The 21,827-nt window shown below is 45.0% G+C and overlaps 1 protein-coding gene across 6 annotated transcripts in view; it reads right to left on the bottom strand.

Moving 5' to 3' along the window:
* gtdc1 (glycosyltransferase-like domain containing 1) overlaps positions 1-21,827 on the bottom strand; it is a 29,839-nt gene extending 8,012 nt beyond the window's left edge. The window contains exons 1-13 of one of the 6 annotated variants that reach the window (XR_009131719.1): positions 18,206-21,827; positions 17,984-18,044; positions 17,498-17,688; positions 17,273-17,440; positions 17,013-17,186; positions 15,215-15,295; positions 15,076-15,153; positions 13,052-13,161; positions 11,520-11,664; positions 11,329-11,399; positions 11,101-11,192; positions 7,954-10,973; positions 1,241-1,330 (exon numbers count right to left, since the gene is read on the bottom strand). Coding sequence is in view for 4 of the 6 variants with exons in the window: in XM_058082966.1 (XP_057938949.1) it covers positions 10,908-10,973; positions 11,101-11,192; positions 11,329-11,399; positions 11,520-11,664; positions 13,052-13,161; positions 15,076-15,153; positions 15,215-15,295; positions 17,013-17,186; positions 17,273-17,440; positions 17,498-17,688; positions 17,984-18,044; positions 18,206-18,267 (1,299 nt within the window). In the remaining 2 variants the exon portion in view is untranslated. Of the gene's footprint in view, positions 1-815; positions 10,974-11,100; positions 11,193-11,328; positions 11,400-11,519; positions 11,665-13,051; positions 13,162-15,075; positions 15,154-15,214; positions 15,296-17,012; positions 17,187-17,272; positions 17,441-17,497; positions 17,689-17,983; positions 18,045-18,205 lie in introns of those variants that run through there. The other 5 variants (XM_058082966.1, XR_009131718.1, XM_058082967.1 and 2 more) reach the window with 5 other exon arrangements.

Here is a 21,827-nt window from a genome sequence, read left to right as displayed (position 1 = left end):
ACGCAAGGAAGTTTGACTTCAGTACATGTACGATCACGGCCCTGGGACGGCGGTTCAGAACGGCATACGTGAGTCACATAGCCCACCAGGCAAAGACCGGCTTTCAACAAACAGTGACATGACTTAAATCAGTCCTGAACGCCACACTTGATTATCTCCAACAACAAAAAATAGTGTCATCTTGCCATGTCATTAGAAATGTTCTTCTAATGTTTCCCATCCAGGTGAACATCTCTGACGATACTGTCGATATCTGTTTTGATGGCTACAAACGTGGCACCTGTTTGAAGGTCCTTGTTGCATTATCAGCGGAGGCATCCTCAGCGACTACGAGCGGAGAGCAGAATCTGGGGAGTATCTACCATAAACAAATACCAGAGCTGACTGGACGCTCTACCTGCTACTCTACGCTGAATATTCTAAATCAAGATAAGAAGACCATAGTAAGTGTTTGATCAACAAACATGTCACTTCCTCTCATCACTTTGTCTGTTTATACCACCCATCACCAAATGGTGGACTTTGGATTGGCCTTTGACGGGCCTGTGACCAATTCAAGTGAATGGGATAACATATATACAGTAAACCTCGGATATATCGGACTCGGATATATCGGAAATCGGCTCACAACGGACAGATAAAAAAAGAACCGATTTTTCTGTAATGCATTTCCAATAAAAATTCATTGCATATATCGGATTTTTTATAACGGATTTCACCTATTTCGGACAAAATCTCCACTCCCGTTCCAATGCATTTCCATGAAATTTCCCCTCGCATATATCGGATGGCCGCATCGTGGCGCTCCGATTCGCCGAATCGTGACAGGCCGCTATACGACGTCATTTGCAGCGTTTGCATTGGAAACATAGTCAACATAGTCAAGGAAGTGCCTTTTTATAACGGATAAAATCCGATTTACGCATATACCGGATATAAATCCGATATATGCGTAAAACGGACATTTTCCGGTATACGCATATAACGGATTTTGCTTATATCGGACAAAACCAGTGGGAACAATTGAATCCGATATATCCGAGGTTTACTGTATATATATATATATATATATAACATATAATCATGCTCGCATGAGCGTAATTACTTCAGTTATTATGGTTACATGACATATGGTTAAATATGGTTACATATGATATTCATGTGAGCTAGTCTGTTTGATCCAAAAAAAAGGTCAAATAAGGTTTGGATCTTTGTTGTGAAATACATTGCATTCACGGACCTTACTCAATTTGAATTGAAGATCTCTGGTTTCCACCTCCACAGTATAGCCTTTTCTTCCGCACATTCGGTGATCAAGGTGCGCTGCGAGCTAACACAAAAGGAAGTGGACTGGTGAGTACATCACAATGTTGGGAAACATAGCCTAGGCTAGCACACCCTTGTGACTGTCATGTCTTGTGCAGAACCTCATCCTTTCCATCGACGGGGAAACGATCAATCAAACCTCATCGGTCGCAAGTGATGTCTACGTTTCAATCAGCGGCTGCTATTTCAATGGTCAAACCTGAAACCTCCTCCTGCGTGGCGTGCGCCCTAGCTTACTTAGTCTTTATGTTGTTTACAGGGCAATATTACTTCCCTAACAGCACCGGCTGCAACTCGGACGGCACCTTTGTAAATTGTTCTTTGGAGTCAGAGAAGAATGTACTTACCCGGCCAAATGACAAGTAAATATTTCCATCTGTGTTCACTGTGCAACCTGCCATCACAGTGGCGCTAACCGCAGCAACTCTTCCAGCTGTGTGAGAGAAGTCAACGTGTGCACAGTGACCGCCTCCAACGTGGTTACCTTTGACGCCAACTACTCCGTCTCGGTGGACGACCGCTGTGCATACACACTCTTCTCGGAATCAAGCGTGCAGATCGTAGGCGTGTTCAAGGAACGCCGTCGTAAAGACGTCATGTTCTTGGACCACATGATCATCCACCTGACGGACTTGGACGAGGTCGTTCAACTGGGACCGGCAGTTCGAGTGAAGGTGAATGAATGATGAAAATCGAAAGTCTCCAACGACTCACGTTGGCTTCCCGCCGCCGTGCAGGTCAACGACACCGAGCTGAACTTGACGGCTTCGACGGAGACGCATGGCGGCATGGAGTACAGCAAGAACGACACCGGTGTCACCGCTGTTTTTTCTTACGGAGCCAACTACACTTTGACGGTCTTCTTTAATGGCTACACCGCCCAGATCGGCACGGCCAGTTTGTGGACGTCAGCAGGTTTGACTTCTCTACCGGTGCACCGTTTGTCTCATTTTTGGATTTGGGGGGGGCCGAAGGGACAGAAGGTTCAAAGCCGTTTGGCACTGGTGGTCTGCTTCCTGAGTCCTCCTGATTTATGACCTGGTCCGGTATATATGATGATGATGATGTAGCCCTTTATTCTAGTCACTTATACAGGAGTACAAGCGAAAAAGTGCAATCATCCGTCCATACATATACGTACAGTAAACCTCGGATATATCGGACTCGGATATATCGGAAATTCGCTCACAACGGACAGATAAAAAAGAACCGATTTTTCTGTAATGCATTTCCAATAAAAATTCATTGCATATATCGGATTTTTTATAACGCCTATTTCGGACAAAATCTCCAGTCCCGTTCCAATGCATTTCCATGAAATTTCCCTCACATATATCGGATGGCCGCATCGTGGCGCTCCGATTCGCCGAATCGTGACTATTCGCTATCATCGTCATTTGCAGCGTTGCCTGCGCGTCCAGGTACATTGGAAACATAGTCAAGGAAGTGCCTTTTTATAACGGATAAAATCCGATTTACGCAGATACCGGATATAAATCCGATATATGCGTAAAACGGACATTTTCCGGTATACGCATATAACGGATTTCGCTTATATCGGACAAAACCAGTGGGAACAATTGAATCCGATATATCCGAGGTTTACTGTACAACATACTATGCAATGAGACAAGGGGTGACAGGACGGGATGATTGGGCGATGAAGGGGGGAAGAAGAGGGACAAGAGGGGCCGGCGCTTCCCCCGGCTCACCTGGAGCTCAGTTCGCAGGGTGTCATTGCGATACATATCCGTCGCCATGGAGAAGTCCATGGTGGGCCAAGAGAAGAGAAACAACAGGTCAGAGCGTCCCGCTGCAGCAATCCCTTGGGAGAAGTTCTTTTCACAACACGACCTTGGTTAGCCATGGTGGGGACGCCGAAATCCAGATTAAGAATATTGTTCGGGTTACTTCCGGAAAGCCACATTCCAATAAACCGGACCACCCTATAGTCCATTCTGGCCTCCCAATTGATCCAACTTCACCAAGATGGCATCCTTGTTGTGATTGTGAACGGCTTTGCCCACCTAATCATTCACGATGGGCGGCTGTGGGCCAACTCGATCCGCTGCCTTCATCATCATACGAATTTTTTTTGCGATACACCAGGAAAGTGCCCAATCCAATCAGCAACAGACCTGTTATCATGGTCCCGAATAGGTAGATGTCTTCGATGTCCTCCATGGAAAGAATCGCCAGGCACATGACCGTCCACTTTCCCCACTTTCTCCTCGAGAAGATCGTGTCAATTGCGTGGAGAGACCGGTTGATCAATTCCACGATTTAGGTTTTTGGAGAGCAGTGCAGAGAGAGGCTCTTGAGAAAGTATAAGACAGGGGTCTCAAACACGCGGCCCGCGGGACAGTAGTTTGAGGCCCCCGTCGTGATATGAAAGTTTAATGTTAGTGCGGCCCGCGCAAGTTTGATATGGATGCTGTATGGTATCATGTACCCAGAAAAAATTATTACGTTTGATTCATGTTCATGTTAAAGGTTAAATAACTGTTAATAGTTATCCTCCCTATCCGTGTGGAAGTGGTAAGTTTTTGGCGATCAAATAAAAAATATCATTATTTGCAAATGCTAATGCTGTTACTAGCGCCGTCAACAACCCAAATCAAGACAAAAATGGCAGTAGCATGTGCTGTGTTTCATCTGAGAAATCCATGTTTTGAAACTTCATTGCTGGTCTTCCTGTCAGAGAACTTTACTTCTTCCCGCAACACCTCAGAGGGTTTGTGTGCCAACTCCAGCGTGACTTTAAGTGATGCGACGTCCCCGAACTACAGCTCCGAGGGGTGAGGCTCGGTGACTACATAAGCAGTCACTGCCGAGGGCTGCTTCATCAGTTTCTACTTTGTGTGCTTCTATGAACCGACCTCCACTCTTGGTCACCACCTAGCTGCGAGATGCAGTACAGCGAGCCGGCGGATCTGTCCATCGACTGCGCGGATGTGACTACAAAGTGAGCAGAAATACTTCACAACACAAGCAGCTCCCCTCTGGTCTTGACTGTGACCTCATCCTTCCGTCTCCACTGCAGCTGCCAATTCCTGAATGAGCCCAGCTTCGGCAGCTGTCATGCTGACATCGACCCAGACGCGTACATCCGCGCCTGCAACCACACGTTGTGTCATTATCCAGATGTGGATGGCCTCAAATGTGAGTTTTACGAGGCCTACGTTCATGCCTGCAGCCTGAAGGACCACAAGTTGGACAATTGGAGAATGAGCAGCGACTGCAGTAAGACCGGCCGACTCACTTGTGTCTTTGAGCATTTCTGGTCTTGTTTAAATGGCTTCTTCTGCTTACTGTGCCTGTTTGCCTTCCAGCCGGCCCCAAAGCCTTCTGTCAGGACACTCTCTGTGTGGGTCATGAGTTCTGTGCTGATGGTGTCAACGGCGGAGTCAGCTGTTTCTGTCGGGCCATTTTTGCCTCCAATCAGACTTTGGGTAAGGTCATCTGGGGTGCCCGACGGCCGGCCTCAAACATGGCGCTGAAGTCCGGTCTTAGCGCACACATCTTATCCTTTTGAATCCCGCTGCTCAGATGTGCTCCCAGTCTGCGAGGACAATTTGGCCTCCGTCACCCTGGTGGGTTGTCTCCTGGAGGAGAAGGGCGTGGACTACAGGCAAATGCACCTCAACAGTGACTCGTGCAAAGGGATGGTGAACGATTCCAACCACATGGTGACCGTCAGCTTCGGCAGCCAAGACCCATGCGGCATGTTGGTGTCGGTGCGTGCTCGTCCACCTCCGCTACCATGAGCGCTAACTAGCATCACACCAAGACCTGCTGTCTTGTACAGGCCAACGCCAGCCACGTGCTCTACGAGAACACGCTGGTCAATGCCTCCGGGGTCCCTGAACCGTTCAAGATGGAGCTGTCCTGCTCCCAGAACCAGCCGGACCTCATGAGCATGACCTTCGCGATGCAAGACAAGTGAGTTGAATCAAAGTGATCTTTACAAATCGTTGATAACCATAAACACCATGGAGACAGCACAGTGAGGTACGGGTGGGCCTCCGGACCCCCCCGACTCCCATCCACTACTCTGTCTTTGAGCAAGACACAAAACCAAAGGCGTTTCTCCCTAAACCTGAGCGAAGCGGCTGCGTTGGACAGAATTTCTAGATCCACTTTAATAGCTTGAGGACTGGATCTTCGCTTTTTGTGGATGATGTGGTCCTCCTGGCTTCATTGGGCCGTGATCTTCAGCTCAAAAAAGGGTGGCGTGTAGGGATGTTCCGATCAGGATTTGATGCTTCCGATACCGATTATCCATGAGTGAAATCAGGCGATACCAATACCGATCACATACGGAAGGCGTGTTGATTGGTAAGATCAATTGAGAACAGATTCTCATTTCCAATGAAGACCTGGCAAGAGGCCCCGGCATAAAGTAAAACCAAAGCATATACAGAAATCCATAATGTAAACATGCAATAAAAACATAAACATTGAGGTAAAAACATACCTACGGTTCGGGATGGTGGTGATGCGACGTGACCCCGGGATCTAGACAGCGGGACCAAGTGCACGTAACAAAAAGAGGCTTCACGCATAGCGCTGAACCAGATACCCAGGTTTTTGTGGGAGCTGACGGGCTCCAGTTCTGAGCTTCCGATCAAATAACCGACACTTGGACTTTTTTTGAATTGAGACACAGGTGAAGGTCACGGACTAAAGACTTTTCAATGGAAGTGAGGCCGTGTTGAAGAGTGGATACGGTCGAGTGAAGCGAAGGGCCCGATGAATCGATGATGGTGTCATCGGCATAAAAGTGTATCCGATAGACTTGGCCACATCATTTATGTAGACGGTGAACAAGTTTGGGTCTAAGATGGAACCGTGGGGCACACCTTTAAAGGTGTCAAGTGGTTCAGACCCAACATTTTCAGACTTCATTCTCTGAACACGGTTGTAGAAGCAGTTAGTACAACTCTTAGACAGGCCGATAGTAGAGAACCTGCGTAGGAGGATGTTGTGATCCACTGAATCAAAGACCTTGGCAAGATCCGGACCTGTTTATTGTCCATGGTGAAGATGTCATTAAGTATCTTGATGGTAGCGGTGATGCATCCGTAGCCAGTTCTGACTCAGGATACGATTGGCGTCAATGAAGTGAGTTCTCTGTAAATTAGTTTCTCTAAAACTTTGGCAAGGTAGGACAGGATGGATATCAGTGTGCACAACCCCGGCGGCCAATGTCGATACCGTTCTTTTTCACTGATATCGGGCAATACCGATCTGTGGCCGATCGATTGGAGCACCCCTAGTGGAGTGCCATCTCCAGGTCAAGAGTTTAAGCACGTCGGGGTCTTATTCACGTGTGAAACTGATGCATTGTCTTCAGTGAAGCAGACTCTGCATCAGTCCGTTGAAGAGGGACCTGAGACTTGTCTTTTGGGGAGTGACCGAAAGGACAAGATGGAAGGTAGAAGCGGCCAAAATGACAAAAAACCTGTAAGCCCCTTGAAGGCAAACAAGGGAAAGCCCACCGGCTGGTTGAAGGCCGCATTCATCAACACACAAAATGTGTTGTTGGGTTACAGTTCGGTGGTGCGCCAGATGGTGTCGGGGTCTTGGAACTACACGCTGAACATGACCGCCTACACGGACTCAGCACACAAACATCCGGTGAAGCACAACATGGCCATCCAGCTGAACCAGAGCATCTACGTGGAGATTTTAACGGAGGGCTTGGACGCCAACCTGGTCGCCTTGTTTACCAACTCCTGCTGGGCCACCAACGGGCCATCGCCCGATGACGGAATGAGATACGACCTGATCTCAGATGGGTGAGAAGCTGACGTCAATGCCGCTCTGACGGCGTCCAGTTCTAAAGTCTTCCGTGACTCGGATGTTTCTGTTTCGTGAGCAGATGTTCCAAGTCTAGCCGTCTGGTCAAAGTGGGACAAAACGGACAGGGAACATCGAGCGACTTCCGCTTCCAGTTGTTCCACTTTGTCAAAGGCGGCAATGAAATCCACCTCCACTGCCAAACTGAACTGTGTCCCAACCAGAACGGAAAGTGCAAGCCGGTACGTCCGCTTCATGTCCGATTCCGCCTCACAGATGCTGTGAGAACATCTCACTTTGTCTTGGAACTTTTTCTCAGGGTTGTGGTCGTCATTCGATGAGGAGACGACGCAGATCTGCCAGGTCTGAATATGTTGACGAAAACCCCGCCCTCATCAGCATGTCCTGGACCAATCGGGTACAGCACGCATCTACTGCTGACATGTGACCAATGAGGCGTGACGGATCGCCTGATGGTTGTTCTGCTTGTCTTCGCAGGACGTTTCCGTGGCGACCTAAAGAGGCTGAATGACTCTAGACAAGGACCTGCTGGGAGTTAGCTTAGCTATGACACTTGCTAATATGTTGTTGTAGCATGGTGACGGGATGTACTGTTTGTAGACTTTGTATTTGTTGAAAATGATCCTGTTAGATCCTTGCAAGAGTTCACACTAAAGACAAATTACGATCAAATCAACTCAAACCTGTTTCGTCCTTTTTTTCAGCTACGGGGACGACGACGTCACAAAGTATTACTCTGACGGCTATCCTTTAGCACGCTTGCATTTGTGTCGCTACGCTAACTTAGGGAGTGTTTGGACTTACTGCTCAATCTTATTCTTTATTACATGTCCCTCCATACTGAGGCTGACGTGTACTTTCCAGAACAACCGGCAGAGGGCGGCAAAGCTGCGTGGAAAACCCTGACGTCCATCGACTGTTTTTTTTAATGTCAATCTTGATTGACACCTGCAAAGCAGAAACGTCAATGAAACAATAAATGTTAAAACGTTAATAATAATAATAATAATAATAATAATATGTGGACAAATACACAATTAAAAAGGTATTTAATAGTAAAACGTGACCCAAATGACTGTTATTTGGTGTTTCATTGTGAATATACAAACTTTGGACTAAAGCTGGGCGGCACGGCGGTCTGGTGGTTAGTGCGCAGACCTCACAGCTAGGAGACCAGGGTTCGGTCCCCGCCCTCGGCCATCTCTGTGTGGAGTTTGCATGTTCTCCCCGTGCATGCGTGGGTTTTCTCCGGGTACTCCGGTTTCCTCCCACATTCCAAAAACATGCTAGGTTAATTAGCCACTCCAAATTGTCCATAGGTATGAATGTGAGTGTGAATGGTTGTTTGTCTATATGTGCCCTGTGATTGGCTGGCCACCAGTCCAGGGTGTACCCCGCCTCTCGCCCGAAGACAGCTGGGATAGGCTCCAGCACCCCCCGCGACCCTCGTGAGGAAAAAGCGGTAGAAAATGAATGAATAAATGAATGGACTAAAGCTAACTTGTTTGGTAGCTAATGCTGTTAGCCGCCCGTCGCTAACTGCAGTCACACTGATCAAGTAGAACAAGAACTACCGTGATTCTTTGTGTCGTTTGGCTAACCTCGGCTAACCATGTTAGCCATTGCAGCTAACTAAATGTTGATTAGCATGAGTACTGGCAGCCATCTTCAACTCTTCAGGCGTTTTTTGTTCCGTCAGTCGTTCATCACGCGGTTGGCTTTGTGCTAACTTCACCTTTTTTGACTTCCGTGTTGATTGACCCCCGGGGTCACACGTCCGAGTCGCCGCGCACTCGAGTGTCCGTGCTGCTGGGATTATTTGTGATGAAGTCGTAATTCCGCTTTAATCTGCTTTGAGGCGCCAAGTGGAATGTTTGATGAGATTCAAATCCTCCAAAAGCAAACTTTTAACATCTAGTTACCCTCCGGCGATCAATCTTCTTTTTCACCTTTTTTTCTTTACATCCTTTTATTTGTTTTTACTTTTTTTATGTTTGTTTACATCCTTTTATTTGTTTTTACTTTTTTTATGTTTGTTTACATCCTTTTATTTGTTTTTACTTTTTTTATGTTTGTTTACATCCTTTTATTTGTTTTTACTTTTTTGTTTGTTTGCATCCTTTTATTTGTTTTTACTTTTTTTGTGTTTCTTTACATCCTTTTGTGTGTTTTTACTTTTTTGTTTGTTTTCATCCTTTTGTTTTTACTTTTTTCATGTTTCTTTACATCCTTTTGTGTCTTTACTTTTTATGTTTGTTTACATCCTTTTGTGTTTTTACTTTTTATGTTTGTTTACATCCTTTTATTTGTTTTTACTTTTTTATGTTTGTTTACATCCTTTTATTTGTTTTTACTTTTTATGTTTGTTTACATCCTTTTGTTTTACTTTGTTTGTTTACATTCATTTGTTTTTACTTTTTATGTTTGTTTACATCATTTTATTTGTTTTTACTTTTTTATGTTTGTTTACATCCTTTTATTTGTTTTTACTTTTTATGTTTGTTTACATCCTTTTGTTTTACTTTGTTTGTTTACATTCATTTGTTTTTACTTTTTATGTTTGTTTACATCATTTTATTTGTTTTTACTTTTTTATGTTTGTTTACATCATTTTATTTGTTTTTACTTTTTTGTTTGTTTATATCCTTTTATTTGTTTTACTTTGTTTGTTTACATTCATTTATTTGTTTTTTCTTTTTTATGTTTGTTTACATCCTTTTATGTGTTTTTACATCATTTTTCATAATGTTTTTATATTCTTTTTACTTTTTTGAATGTTTTTTACAGCTTTAAATAAAAATTGTGTTTACATCGCTTTTGCGGGTCTTTCTGGTATATTTTGAATGTTTTCGTTAATATTAAAAAATGTGTTGACATCCTTTGCTGTTGTTTTTTTAAACTTTTGGTTTTTAAAAATGTTTTTTTTTTACATGGTGTATTTTTAAATAAAAATAAGTGTTTTAATTGTATTTTTTAAACATGGGTAGTGTTTTAATTTTCTTTATTAAAATGCATGTCTACATTGTGTTTGTTCATAGCTCCTGGTAGTTTGTGGGCTGTGGAGGAAAGAAATGAAAAGAAAGATGATGGACGCGAGGATGGGAATTGGTCTTGTGAAGGTGCTACAAAGTAAAGTAATGATTCATAATCAGAGATGTCCGGGATCAGGCCGATGTTTTTATGGATGGGGGGTGGGATGGTGAGCTTTTGCAGCAGGTTGGAAAGTAAAGAGAAGACGAGACCTTCAAACTGGATCGGTTGAATGGACTGGGATGAGAATCAGCACGTGCGAGCGCCATCTCCGGGTGGGGGATGTGCTGGAAGGAGCTGGACGAGGTGGCTTAGCTGCTACCCCCGCTACCCCACCTCAGATAAGCAGAAGATGGATGGATGGATGGATGGATTGTTGGACGGATGGATGCTCATTTGTTGTAATACTTTGAACCCCGTGGTTTGCCCAGTGATAGATTTATGGTTGAAAACTACATTTCCCATGATGCAGCGTCAGGAAGGAACGTCTCGGTTGTGAAGTCTTACCTGGCCATCTCTGATGCATCTGAAGCAGGTTTGAACTCCAAAACACTTGTGGACAGGTGGCGACAACATCACAGTATTTAGTACACAATAAAACTTCAAGTTCAAGTATTCCAAAATGCGAGTGATTAAAATAAAAGTGGACGATGAAGATCTCAACCAATCACGTTTATTAACGGCAAAAAAAAAAACATTGAGCGTCGATGTGACGCCGTGGAAGAAGATCATGGGGTCAACAGAGTTTGGAAACGCCCCTTGAGTACGTCCCAGGAGAAAGACCGCGTGTCCACCTGACGACAAAAGTATTTTTTTTTCCATCTTATTGATGGAAAATACGCTTACATCCACGCTCGGCTAACTCTAACTAGCTAACCGGCTAGCAAGAAGCTCACAGGACCAAAACGTCGGGCGGCTTACCTTGACCACGTGTGACCGAGCCGCTTGGGGCCTCCTGCAGAGGGCACGCAGCTTCCTGTGCAGCTGCCGGGGCGTGGCGTACAGGTACTCTGCTGCAGTGTGGACGACACAAATGATACGGATAGAATATATATATAAGTCATAAAATAAGTAAGTAATGATAAGTAAATATGTAAATCCCAGACGTGGAATATGCAAATGAGGTGATGGTCACGCGGTGGGCGTTACCTGGGAATATTTCGGGATAGACCAAAGCCTTGGGACACAGAGGGTAACATCCGCAGTGGACTGCCTCCAACCTAAGCAACACATCAGAATTTACGGTATTTGCTGAAAAACAACAGATACATTTTGTGTAATAGCTAAAAATATTTCAATGATAATCTGCCAAGATGTAGGATCAGGGGGCGTGGCCTTACATGGCGACGCCAAAGAACTCGTGGGCGGCGGTGGAGACGACCACATCGGCCTCACAGAGGACGTTGACGTATTGGTCTTTGGAGGACAGGAAGCCCCAGTTGACGATGTGGGTCTCCAGCAGAGGTCTGGACTGGGTAAAGGTTTCTGAACACAACACAAAACCACAAATGCTTTCACGTTCTCGTGTAGTTTCACAGGTGTGTGTGTGTGTGTGTGCTACTACGAGTATTATCGCTACATGCAGTAAAGCATGTGTACAAGGTTGTACATATACTACAAGGTTGTAAACAAGTCCAGACTTCTCCAGCAACCTCCTCCGGTTCCATCAAGAAGACACCGGGGCGTCCCCAGGCACGGGCGGGCATGCCTGGAACACCTCCCACCAGGGAGGCGTGTGGACTAGATGCCCGAGCCGCCTCAACTCCGGCTCCTCTCCATGTGAAGGAGCAGCCTCCTGGATGATCAAGCTCCTCATCCCATGTCTGGGATGACTCCGGCCACCCCCAAGGAGGAAACTCACTCACTCGCCGCCATCTCCTTTCAGTCACTTTCAGTCATACAGTAAATACACTATACTAGTGCAGGGGTCTCAAACTCGCAGCCCGCGGGCCAAATGTGGCCCGCAGGACACTAGTTTGAGGCCCCCCGCCTTGATATGAAAGTTTAATGTGAGTTTGATATGGATGCTGTATGGTATCATGTACCCGGAAAAAAATATTACGTTTGATTAATGTTCATGTTAAAGGTTAAATAACTGTTAATAGTTATCCTCCCGATCCGTGTGGAAGTGGTAAGTTTTTGGCGATTTAAGTCGAAAGGAAATAACTTGAAGGCTACCGTTGAGGTCGCGAGGTCTCCAGTTTGCGAGTTAGCATGTGTCTCGAGACCCTGCGGTTGCGCAATATGTTGTAAATTAAAAAAAAGAGTATAAATGTGACTATAGTCGTGTTTTGTCATGTCTACAGGGCTCTAATAATGCTTTGTTCATTTTAATCTGAAAAAAATCATTTGTCTACCCAGCAACTATATGTGGTTTCTTAAGTTTTTATTATTTGCCGTTTTATTATTATTATTATTATTATTATTATTATTATTATTATTATTATTATATTTATTTATTACTGATTGATTGATTTTCTTTATTATTGATTTGTTTATTTATTTTTCATCTTATTTTGTGTAGAAAAATAAAAAGTAAGATATTTGAGAACAGTGGAATGTTTTATCAGAGCTTTTCTTGTAGAAAGTCGGAACCAAAGCGAAGTTTTTTAATTTTTTTTTTTTAATAATTTTTTTTTTTTTTTTTGCAAAACCTGATGCTACCCAGTCTCACCCAGACCCGAGCTCCAGTGCCCCCCAAGTAAATTGAGTTGGAGACCCCTGCTATAGTGTATATGTACTCTAGGTATTGTATTTCATGTATATATACACTGTAGTATACACAGTAAAATAGCGTAAATACAGTATAGTGTATATGTGCATCACATGTCATATATGTCAGCGTGTCAGGTGCACGTGTGTGCGCCTATACCTGGTACATCGCTGAAGGTTTCTCCGAGCACAGACAGCAGGAAGTGGAGACCTTCATCCTTGAGCTTCAACACGGTGCTGAAGAACAGCTCAGGATTCTTGTCATGCTCCCTTCACACACACACACACACACACACACACACACACACACACACACACACACACACACGTAAGATGACGTCATGAGATATGTTGATGCCAACGTGAACATCTCATGTGGTCAGTATTCTTGTCCATGTGGCCCCCGGGGGAGCGTGTTTTAAAAGTAGGGTGCCCCCCCCCCTCCCCCTCCTCCCCCCAACCCCCCCGAGCGCGGTCCCCGCCTGCAATAAGACAGCCAGTAATCTGAGGATCCAGGCCACATGCAGATTAGAGCCAAAGATGAGATGGAGGAGCTTCAATCCCAGATCAAGTCTGCCTGCATGCTAATCCTAATTTGAGCGCAATAAAAGCCGGAATGGTGCAGCTGTAATCCAGCTGTGTTTTGCTCAGTTGAGAGCCGATTACATCGCCCCCGCCCGTGTCGCTGATATGAGAGGAGGTGAAAAACAGCCACGGGTGGCACCACTAATCTCATTGTCAAACATTGTTTTCACTGCCACTCACGGCCACATTGTTCACCTTTGACCTGAGTGCGCCACAGCACACTCGCTTTGACCGCTCTTGGAACATCTCCATCTTCACAATATTCACACTCAGAAATGTCAGCCTTAGCCAGATAACCTGACCACAGCACACTCAAGTCTACTTTGCCCTACCGTGATTATGATAAATTATGATAAATCGCTCCGGAGTGTAAGTCACACAAAGCCAAAAATACATAGTTAGGTAGAAAAAAACATACATAAGTCGCATTGGAGTATAAGTCGCATTTTTTTAAGATAATTTATTTTCCAAACTACTTAACCAAAACAGACATTACGTCCTCTTGGAAGGCAAGTTCTAACATGAATAAAAGAATAGAGAACAGGTTGAATAGGTGTAAGCTATGCTAACACAATGCTTATTAGCTACACGCAAAAATAAACATGAACAGAAAAGATGTCCAGTGTTTATGGAATATAAACAGTTTTTTCATTTATAAGTCGCTCTGGAGTCTAAGTCGCAGGAACAGCCAACCTATGAAAAAAAGTGCGACTTACAGTCCAGAAAATACGGAATTATTATTATAATTATTATAATTATTATAATTATTATAATTATTATAATTATTATAATTATTATAATTATTATAATTATTATAATTATTAATTTATATTTTTTTTATTATTTATAATTGATATTATTATTATAATTATTAATAATAATAATTAATAATTAAATATTAATTATAATAATGTTGTTATAATAATTATATTAAAATAATAATAATTATTATTATTATTATTATTCATCCATCCAGTTCACATAGTGCTTGTCCTCACTTTGATGGTGGGTATGCTGGAGCCTATCCCAGCTGTCAAGGGGCAAGAGGTGGAGTACACTCTGGAGTGGCCGCCAATCGGAGAGCATGATGATATCTACCACGTTCATGTCACGTGGATGAGACCTTACATGACATGACCTACACACTGCATGTCGTCAGCCATGAGAGGAGTTAGCCTCACAATCCGTGTGGAAGTGGTACGTATTTGGCCTCTGACTTCCCCCACTATGTTTCACTACAAACCCTTTCTTAAGTTTAGAATAAGTAAATTGGAGGCTAGTTTGCTATGCTATGCTATGCTACATTCCAAAAACATGCTAGGTTAATTGGCGACTCCAAATTGTCCATAGGTATGAATGTGAGTGTGAATGGTTGTTTGTCTATATGTGCCCTGTGATTGGCTGGCCACCAGTCCAGGGTGGACCCTCTCGCCCGAAGACAGCTGGGATAGGCTCCAGCACCCCCTCGTGAGGATAAGCGGTAGAAAATGAACGAATATTAAATCCGACTTTGCTCAGCTGAAATGTGATACCTTTGATACGGTCACATCATGATATACGCTATCACCATAATCATAATGACGACGGATTTGAACTCACCACCTGTGCGGCCAAACGATGTGCAGCGGTCTCACAGGAGAATCTTCTTGGCTTCCTGGACTGGATTGAAGTGAAGATCTGTCAAGGTCAACGGAAAAGTCAACATCCCATCGAGCGAGCATCCCTTTCATGTGTTTACCTGGCTGTTTGTGGCCTGATGATGTCATCTGTGTCAGGCGGGTGGGCGGGGCTATGTAGGAGTTTATGTTTGGGCAGCAGCCTGGAAAGTACAGCGGGACTTGACCTTCGAAGAAGTGCTCACGATGGCCATAAACGACATGACGGCGCTGGGAAACACTTTGAGGCGGGACACGGTATCCCATAATGATAACGCTGGTGTGACCCCAGGTATACCGTGCTGACGTAAATCACGCTCCACCTCTTATCCCCGCCCTCGACACGCCCACGTTTTACCGTGAATGGTTAATGCAAGGATATTAGCTCTTGAACACGTCATCCCTACAATCATTGAACTGACATTTGTTATAATTCATATGAATCCAACACATAATATTATCATGACTATACAATAAAATAGGCTGCACGGTGGACAAGTGGTTAGCGAGCAGACCTTACAGCTAGGAGACTCGGGTTCAATTCCACCCTCGGCTATCTCTGTGTGGAGTTTGCATGTTCTCCCATGCGTGCATGCGTGGGATTTCTCTGGGTATTCCGGCCTCACAATCCGTGTGGAAGTGGTATGTATTTGGCCTCTTACTTCCCCACTATGCTTCACTTCAAACCCTTTCTTAAGTTTAGAATAAGTAAGGCTAGTTTGCTATGCTATGCTATGCTATGCTACATTCCAAAAACATGCTAGGTTAATTGGCGACTCCAAATTGTCCATAGGTATGAATGTGAGTGTGAATGGTTGTTTGTCTATATGTGCCCTGTGATTGGCTGGCCACCAGTCCAGGGTGTACCCCGCCTCTCGCACGAAGACAGCTGGGATAGGCTCCAGCACCCCCTGCGACCTTTGTGAGAATAAGCGGTAGAAAATGAATGAATGAATGAATGATTCGGTTGAGCTGGTTTCATAATTATACCTTTTGAGCGTTAAGTTGGTGTGTGATGAGTTTAGTGTTCTTTGTAAGAACACTAACACATTCCAAAAACATGCTAGGTTAATTAGCCACTCCAAATTGTCCATAGGTATGAATGTGAGTGTGAATGGTTGTTTGTCTATATGTGCACTGTAATTGGCTGGCCACCAGTCCAGGGTGGACCCCGCCTCTCGCACGAAGACAGCTGGGATAGGTTCCAGCACCCCCCTCGTGAGGATAAGCGGTAGAAAATGAATGAAATAAAACGATGTATTGTGTCTATTTAGTCCGGATACGTACGGAACGGTCAATTTTCAATTTCCAAGACCCGTTTTGCGCGTCAGCACGTTTTATAAATGAGGCGCCTGGTCACGCTTCCTGTTTCCACGGATCTTTCGGCCTTACCTGAGTCGCTACGTTTACACGCAATTAAATTCTTACTCTCCCAAAATCAAAATAAATGGACATAAAATAAGTGTTTATATTTTGTGTCCATTTTTGAGTGCATGAATTGTTGTATGTTTTTATCATCACTTTAGTCAACTCTTAAATGTGTTTTACAAATAACATGGATTGAAACTACCCTCCCCCCCTGTTCCGTGCCAGAAAAGCAAGCAGGAATATGCAGCATGTGTGTGTGTGTGTGTGTATGTGTGTACAAGCAAGGACTTTAGTGCAATACCTTGTCCTGCATGACTGACAATTTACACACACACACACACACACAAGGATGAGGATGATGTGTGTGAGATGAGGATGAGGTGCAGGATTAGAGGATGAAGGTGCTCAGCAGATGTTTTGATGATTAAAGTTGATCTTCTTTGATTAAAGATCAAAGTGACCATTGAGGACGCCACATGTTGACTCGTAAAGGGGGGCGGGGCCCTCACTAACCCGCTGACGTCGGCCAAGTGGAGCGGGAAGTGAAGCACCTGACATTTGGGCCCAATCAGCTGGGCCACGTCTTTGGGCCGGTGGTCCGGGATCTTCTTCAGGAAGGACGGGATTGCGGACAGGAAGGAGTTCATGTTGAAGGCGGAGTTAAAGACCACCACGTCCGCCACCAGGCTGCCGGGCAGAGCGACACGACACGTAAGCACACAAAAGCAGGCCATCCCGTCGCTCCGGGCCAAGACAGGAAGCGGAACTTTTACCATGACAGAATCTGGTTGTATCCATACTGGAAGTCCCGGTCCTGGTCTTTGCGGACCGGGTACACCAGTTGGTTCTCGTGGAAGTACAGAACCTTTTTGAGCCCGGCCAGGTCAGGTCGAAGAGCCGCAAGCTCGCACAGGTTCAGAACCGAACTGCAGAACAGAACCCTGCAGGGGAGCGACACCGTCACACAGGCCCGGATTCTGGTCCGGAAGCGGGGTCACCTGTAACTGGGGCAGGGGGGGATGTTCTGGCTGAAGTAGAGCGCCGAGGTTCTGGCCTTCCAGTGCCACTTCTTGGCGGGAAGCGTGAAGACGGAACACGAGTCCAGCTGAGAGCTCAGCAGGTCCGTCAGCTGCTTGTGAGAACCTCCGTAGAACGCTTCCAGCAGCAGGACGCTGGGAGGGGCGGCGGCCTGCCGGAAGACAGGGAAGCGCATGTGACCTTGCCGCACAATGACTCCATTAGCCACACAATGACAAGTCATTTCCTAGCGTCCACAATGGACATCATGCCTTCATATCTGGACACATAAATGAGCTGGACTATCTGCTGGCCGCCATGTAAATGCGAGCACGTCCAAATGGGATGGGGCGGACGCATTATGTGGCCATTGTGCGGCAAAATAACCAGAAGCAAGCACCTCTTTGACCTCTAAGGCCCAACAAGAAATGGGAAAAGATAACGTCAACATCACGTCGCCTTCTTACCAGACACGTCAACCACCGGATTCTTCCTTCTGACCTCCGCCAACACTTCACCTGCTCCAAACTTTAGGAACAGCATGCCTGATTCCTAAGACGATTACCTCGGCCGCATCGCCCCGACGTGCAAAGCTTGGGGTTTACATTTCTGGATATTGCAAATAACGTCTGATACAGAAGTAAACATGATGAATTAAGATGGCGGTGTGTGGGGAACATGCCGAGTACCTTCCATCAAGTCTTGCACGGTCAAGATGACGTGTAGGTGGGATGTGCACGTGACCCAACATTCAGACTGCAGTACCCGCGACTAAAAAATTGGGAATTGTACTATTCACACCTACACGATAAAAGATCACACATGAGCAAAACAATGGGAAGTGAACAGAGTCAATGTCAATGAAACCTTCAGTGTTGACATCTAGACACACCTTGGTCGCCATCAAGTACTCATCATCTAACATCAAGTACATTCCACACTAACTGCACAACGACAGTCAAATTTGTACTCATCATTTTGATAGCATCTTGTCACATATATATAATAGCATTAACGCATGAGTAGCAGTGATGAATATTAACCAACATTCTTCCAATGCAAGATGAACAATGCATTCGTCTTTATTTTCCCTTTCAACACGCCCTTTAGTTGTTAGCGCTCATCTTGGTTATCAGTGACAGACTTTACTTGGCACGCGTTTGACTTTGTCGGATCGGCCGTTATCTTAGGTGGCATGCGTTTGACTTTGTCGGGTCAGCCGTTATCTTGGCCCGCCTCGGTTTCCGTCGTCTGTACTAGCGGTTAGCGGAGTTAGCCTCGGCGCCGGTTGTTTGCATGGGCCGTTGGCTTAGCTAGCCCGAGTTTAGGTTGTTTGTATTGGCCGTTAGCTTAGCTAGCCCGAGTTTCCAGTTGTTTTAGCCGTTAGCTTAGTTAGCCCGAGTTTCCAGTTGTTTTAGCCGTTAGCTTAGTTAGCCCGAGTTTAGGTTGTTTTAGCCGTTAGCTTAGCTAGCTCGAGTTTAGGTTGTTTTCGCCGTTAGCTTAGCTAGCCCGAGTTTAGGTTGTTTTAGCCGTTAGCTTAGTTAGCCCGAGTTTCGGTTGTTTTAGCCGTTAGCTTAGTTAGCCCGAGTTTAAGTTGTTTTAGCCGTTAGCTTAGTTAGCCAGAGTTTAAGTTGTTTTAGCCGTTAGCTTAGTTAGCCAGAGTTTCGGTGGTTTGCACGAGCCCAGTCAGCCTCCGTTTCGTCTGTTTGCATTAGCCGTTGGCTTAGTTAGCCCGAGTTTGGGTAGTTTTAGCCGTTAGCTTAGTTAGCCCGAGTTTAGGTTGTTTTAGCCGTTAGCTTAGCTAGCTCGAGTTTAGGTTGTTTTCGCCGTTAGCTTAGTTATCCCGAGTTTATGTTGTTTTAGCCGTTAGCTTAGTTAGCCCGAGTTTTCGGTTGTTTTAGCCGTTAGCTTAGTTAGCCCGAGTTTAAGTTGTTTTAGCCGTTAGCTTAGTTAGCCAGAGTTTCGGTGGTTTGCACGAGCCCAGTCATCCTCCGTTTCGTCTGTCTGCATTAGCCGTTGGCTTAGTTAGCCCGAATTTTCGGTTGTTTTAGCCGTTAGCTTAGCTAGCCCGAGTTTAGGTTGTTTTAGCCGTTAGCTTAGCCAGCCCGAGTTTCGGTGGTTTGCACGAGCCCAGTCAGCCTCGGTTTCGTCTGTTTGCATTAGCCGTTAGCTTTGTTAGCCTCAGTTTCCGTTTTCTGTATTAGCCATTTAGCTCAGTTAGCTTCCGTTTCGCTTGCTAGGTGAACAAGGTGAGTGCTGGGGCATGCCGGACACCGGCATCTTTTCTCCCCGTGGACTGTTCACGTGGTCGGCGTTGCCGACGTCTAATCTTCCCGGACAGGCATGGTACTCACTTGTGACTGCATGGGGCTGGCGTGACGTCACATCCTGCGATCCATCATCACGTCTGCTTTGGTTTGTCAATAAAGTTGTGTTAATAAAATGCAAGTGTTGTATAAAATGGCTGTAGTAATGGTATGGTTTAGTCCACATAAAATTGACATAAAGAAACCAAAATAAAATCAATAAATGAAATATGTGACTTCTTTTCCAGTTAGTACACGTCAGTGTCATCCAACATTGTTGGGAGTTGTTTTCAAGACTTTATATTCTAAATAGTTAGCTATCTCCTGCTAGCTAGCTGTTTCACAGTACTTGTAACTGTACATCACTATTTCTAACTGTGTCACTTTACTATGATACTTCTACCTGTACGTGACTTTACTTCTAACTGTACACCAGAGTACTTCTTACATTGGCTGCCCAAACAAAAAAGTAAAAGTAACGAGTAACGCCGATCCTCACTGCGCATGTGTCACAGTATGTTTTATTTTGAAAACACACTCAAGTAAAGGTCGTCCATAAGAAAACAATGAAGTGCAGTAAGGAAGTACTGGGTTACTTTACAACAGTTCAAGTGAAAGTAGAGCACAGCAAGAACAGCAAGGACTTTGTCAGAAGAACAGCACGCCTTTATTTTGTTACGTGAAAAAGGGTGCTAATACTTCTTCCTCTCTGTACTTTTTACAAGGACCTTGGCATTTTTCCTCTCCATATCGAAGGTTTCAATCGTGTACCGCAGCACTTGGCAACGTCAGCTTCACGAGAGGAGCAGCAGCTTGAGAAAAATAAAAAAAAAGCTTAGTTTTTAAAGCTGCTAAGCTAGCTTTAGTTAGGTTTCAAGGCAAAATGAGTGGAGTAAAGTCACTACAAAGCAAAATAAATAGGAGAAAAGGAGAACAATGGTGTCATGGAAGAAGAATTGCACAAATCAAACGTCTACAAGGAGATTATTTGAAGTGATTGCACATGAGGGACGACTTGTCCTGGCTGGGGTCGGCGTGGGCTGGAGCCTATCCCAACTGGGGATGCCGGCTTTTTATTTCATTTGATCATCTCATTGTTGGTTTGCACAAATCAAAGCCTTTAAAAAAGTCAAAGAAGACTGACAGGATGTAAGTTTTTTTTTTTTTGTCTTCGTGTTGTTTTGGGACTGAGCGCAGTAACAGGAAGTAGACAACATTGTAGCACCACATTACTTTAGGGTAGCATTCATTCATTCATTCATTTTCTACCGCTTTTTCCTCACGAGGGTCGCGGGGGTGCTGGAGCCTATCCCAGCTGTCTTCGGGCGAGAGGCGGGGTACACCCTGGACTGGTCGCCAGCCAATCACAGGGCACATATAGACAAACAACCATTCACACTCACATTCATACCTATGGACAATTTGGAGTCGCCAATTAACCTAGCATGTTTTTGGAATGTGGGAGGAAACCGGAGTACCCGGAGAAAACCCACGCATGCACGGGGAGAACATGCAAACTCCACACAGAGATGGCCGAAGGTGGAATTGAACCCTGGTCTCCAAACTGTGAGGTACGCGCGCTAACCACTCGACTTTAGGGTAACATGTTTTTCCAAAAGGCTTTTCAAACACATTCATCAGCTGGCATGCACAGTTTGGCCAATCAGAATCCTGGAAAAGTAACATCACATGACTTGGGCGGGACGCCGTGGCGCTTGTGTCAATCAACGACCTCAAAGTTCTGCAAACGCTTCGCCTTTAAGGACAAAAAGCGAGCTTTGCTTCTACATGTCGAAATGCATGGCCTAGCCTAGCCTAGCCTAGCCTAGCCTAGCTTGGATGTGCTTGGCAACCACTGAAAAACAGGAAGTGCTCAGAGAGAATGTAGCAGGTCGTTAAAGGAAGGTTCTTCAGCGCTCAAGTCAACCGGACCAGATGTTCGGACGGAATTTGCCATCCTTCAGAACCGAGCCGAAGTCCAAACATTGGGAAAATGGTTCAAGTC

Source organism: Doryrhamphus excisus, chromosome 9 (assembly GCF_030265055.1).
Source record: "Doryrhamphus excisus isolate RoL2022-K1 chromosome 9, RoL_Dexc_1.0, whole genome shotgun sequence".
NCBI classification, from domain to species: Eukaryota; Metazoa; Chordata; class Actinopteri; order Syngnathiformes; family Syngnathidae; genus Doryrhamphus; species Doryrhamphus excisus.
Note: the sequence above shows the minus strand (reverse complement) of the source record. Positions and strands in the feature narration are given on the sequence as shown.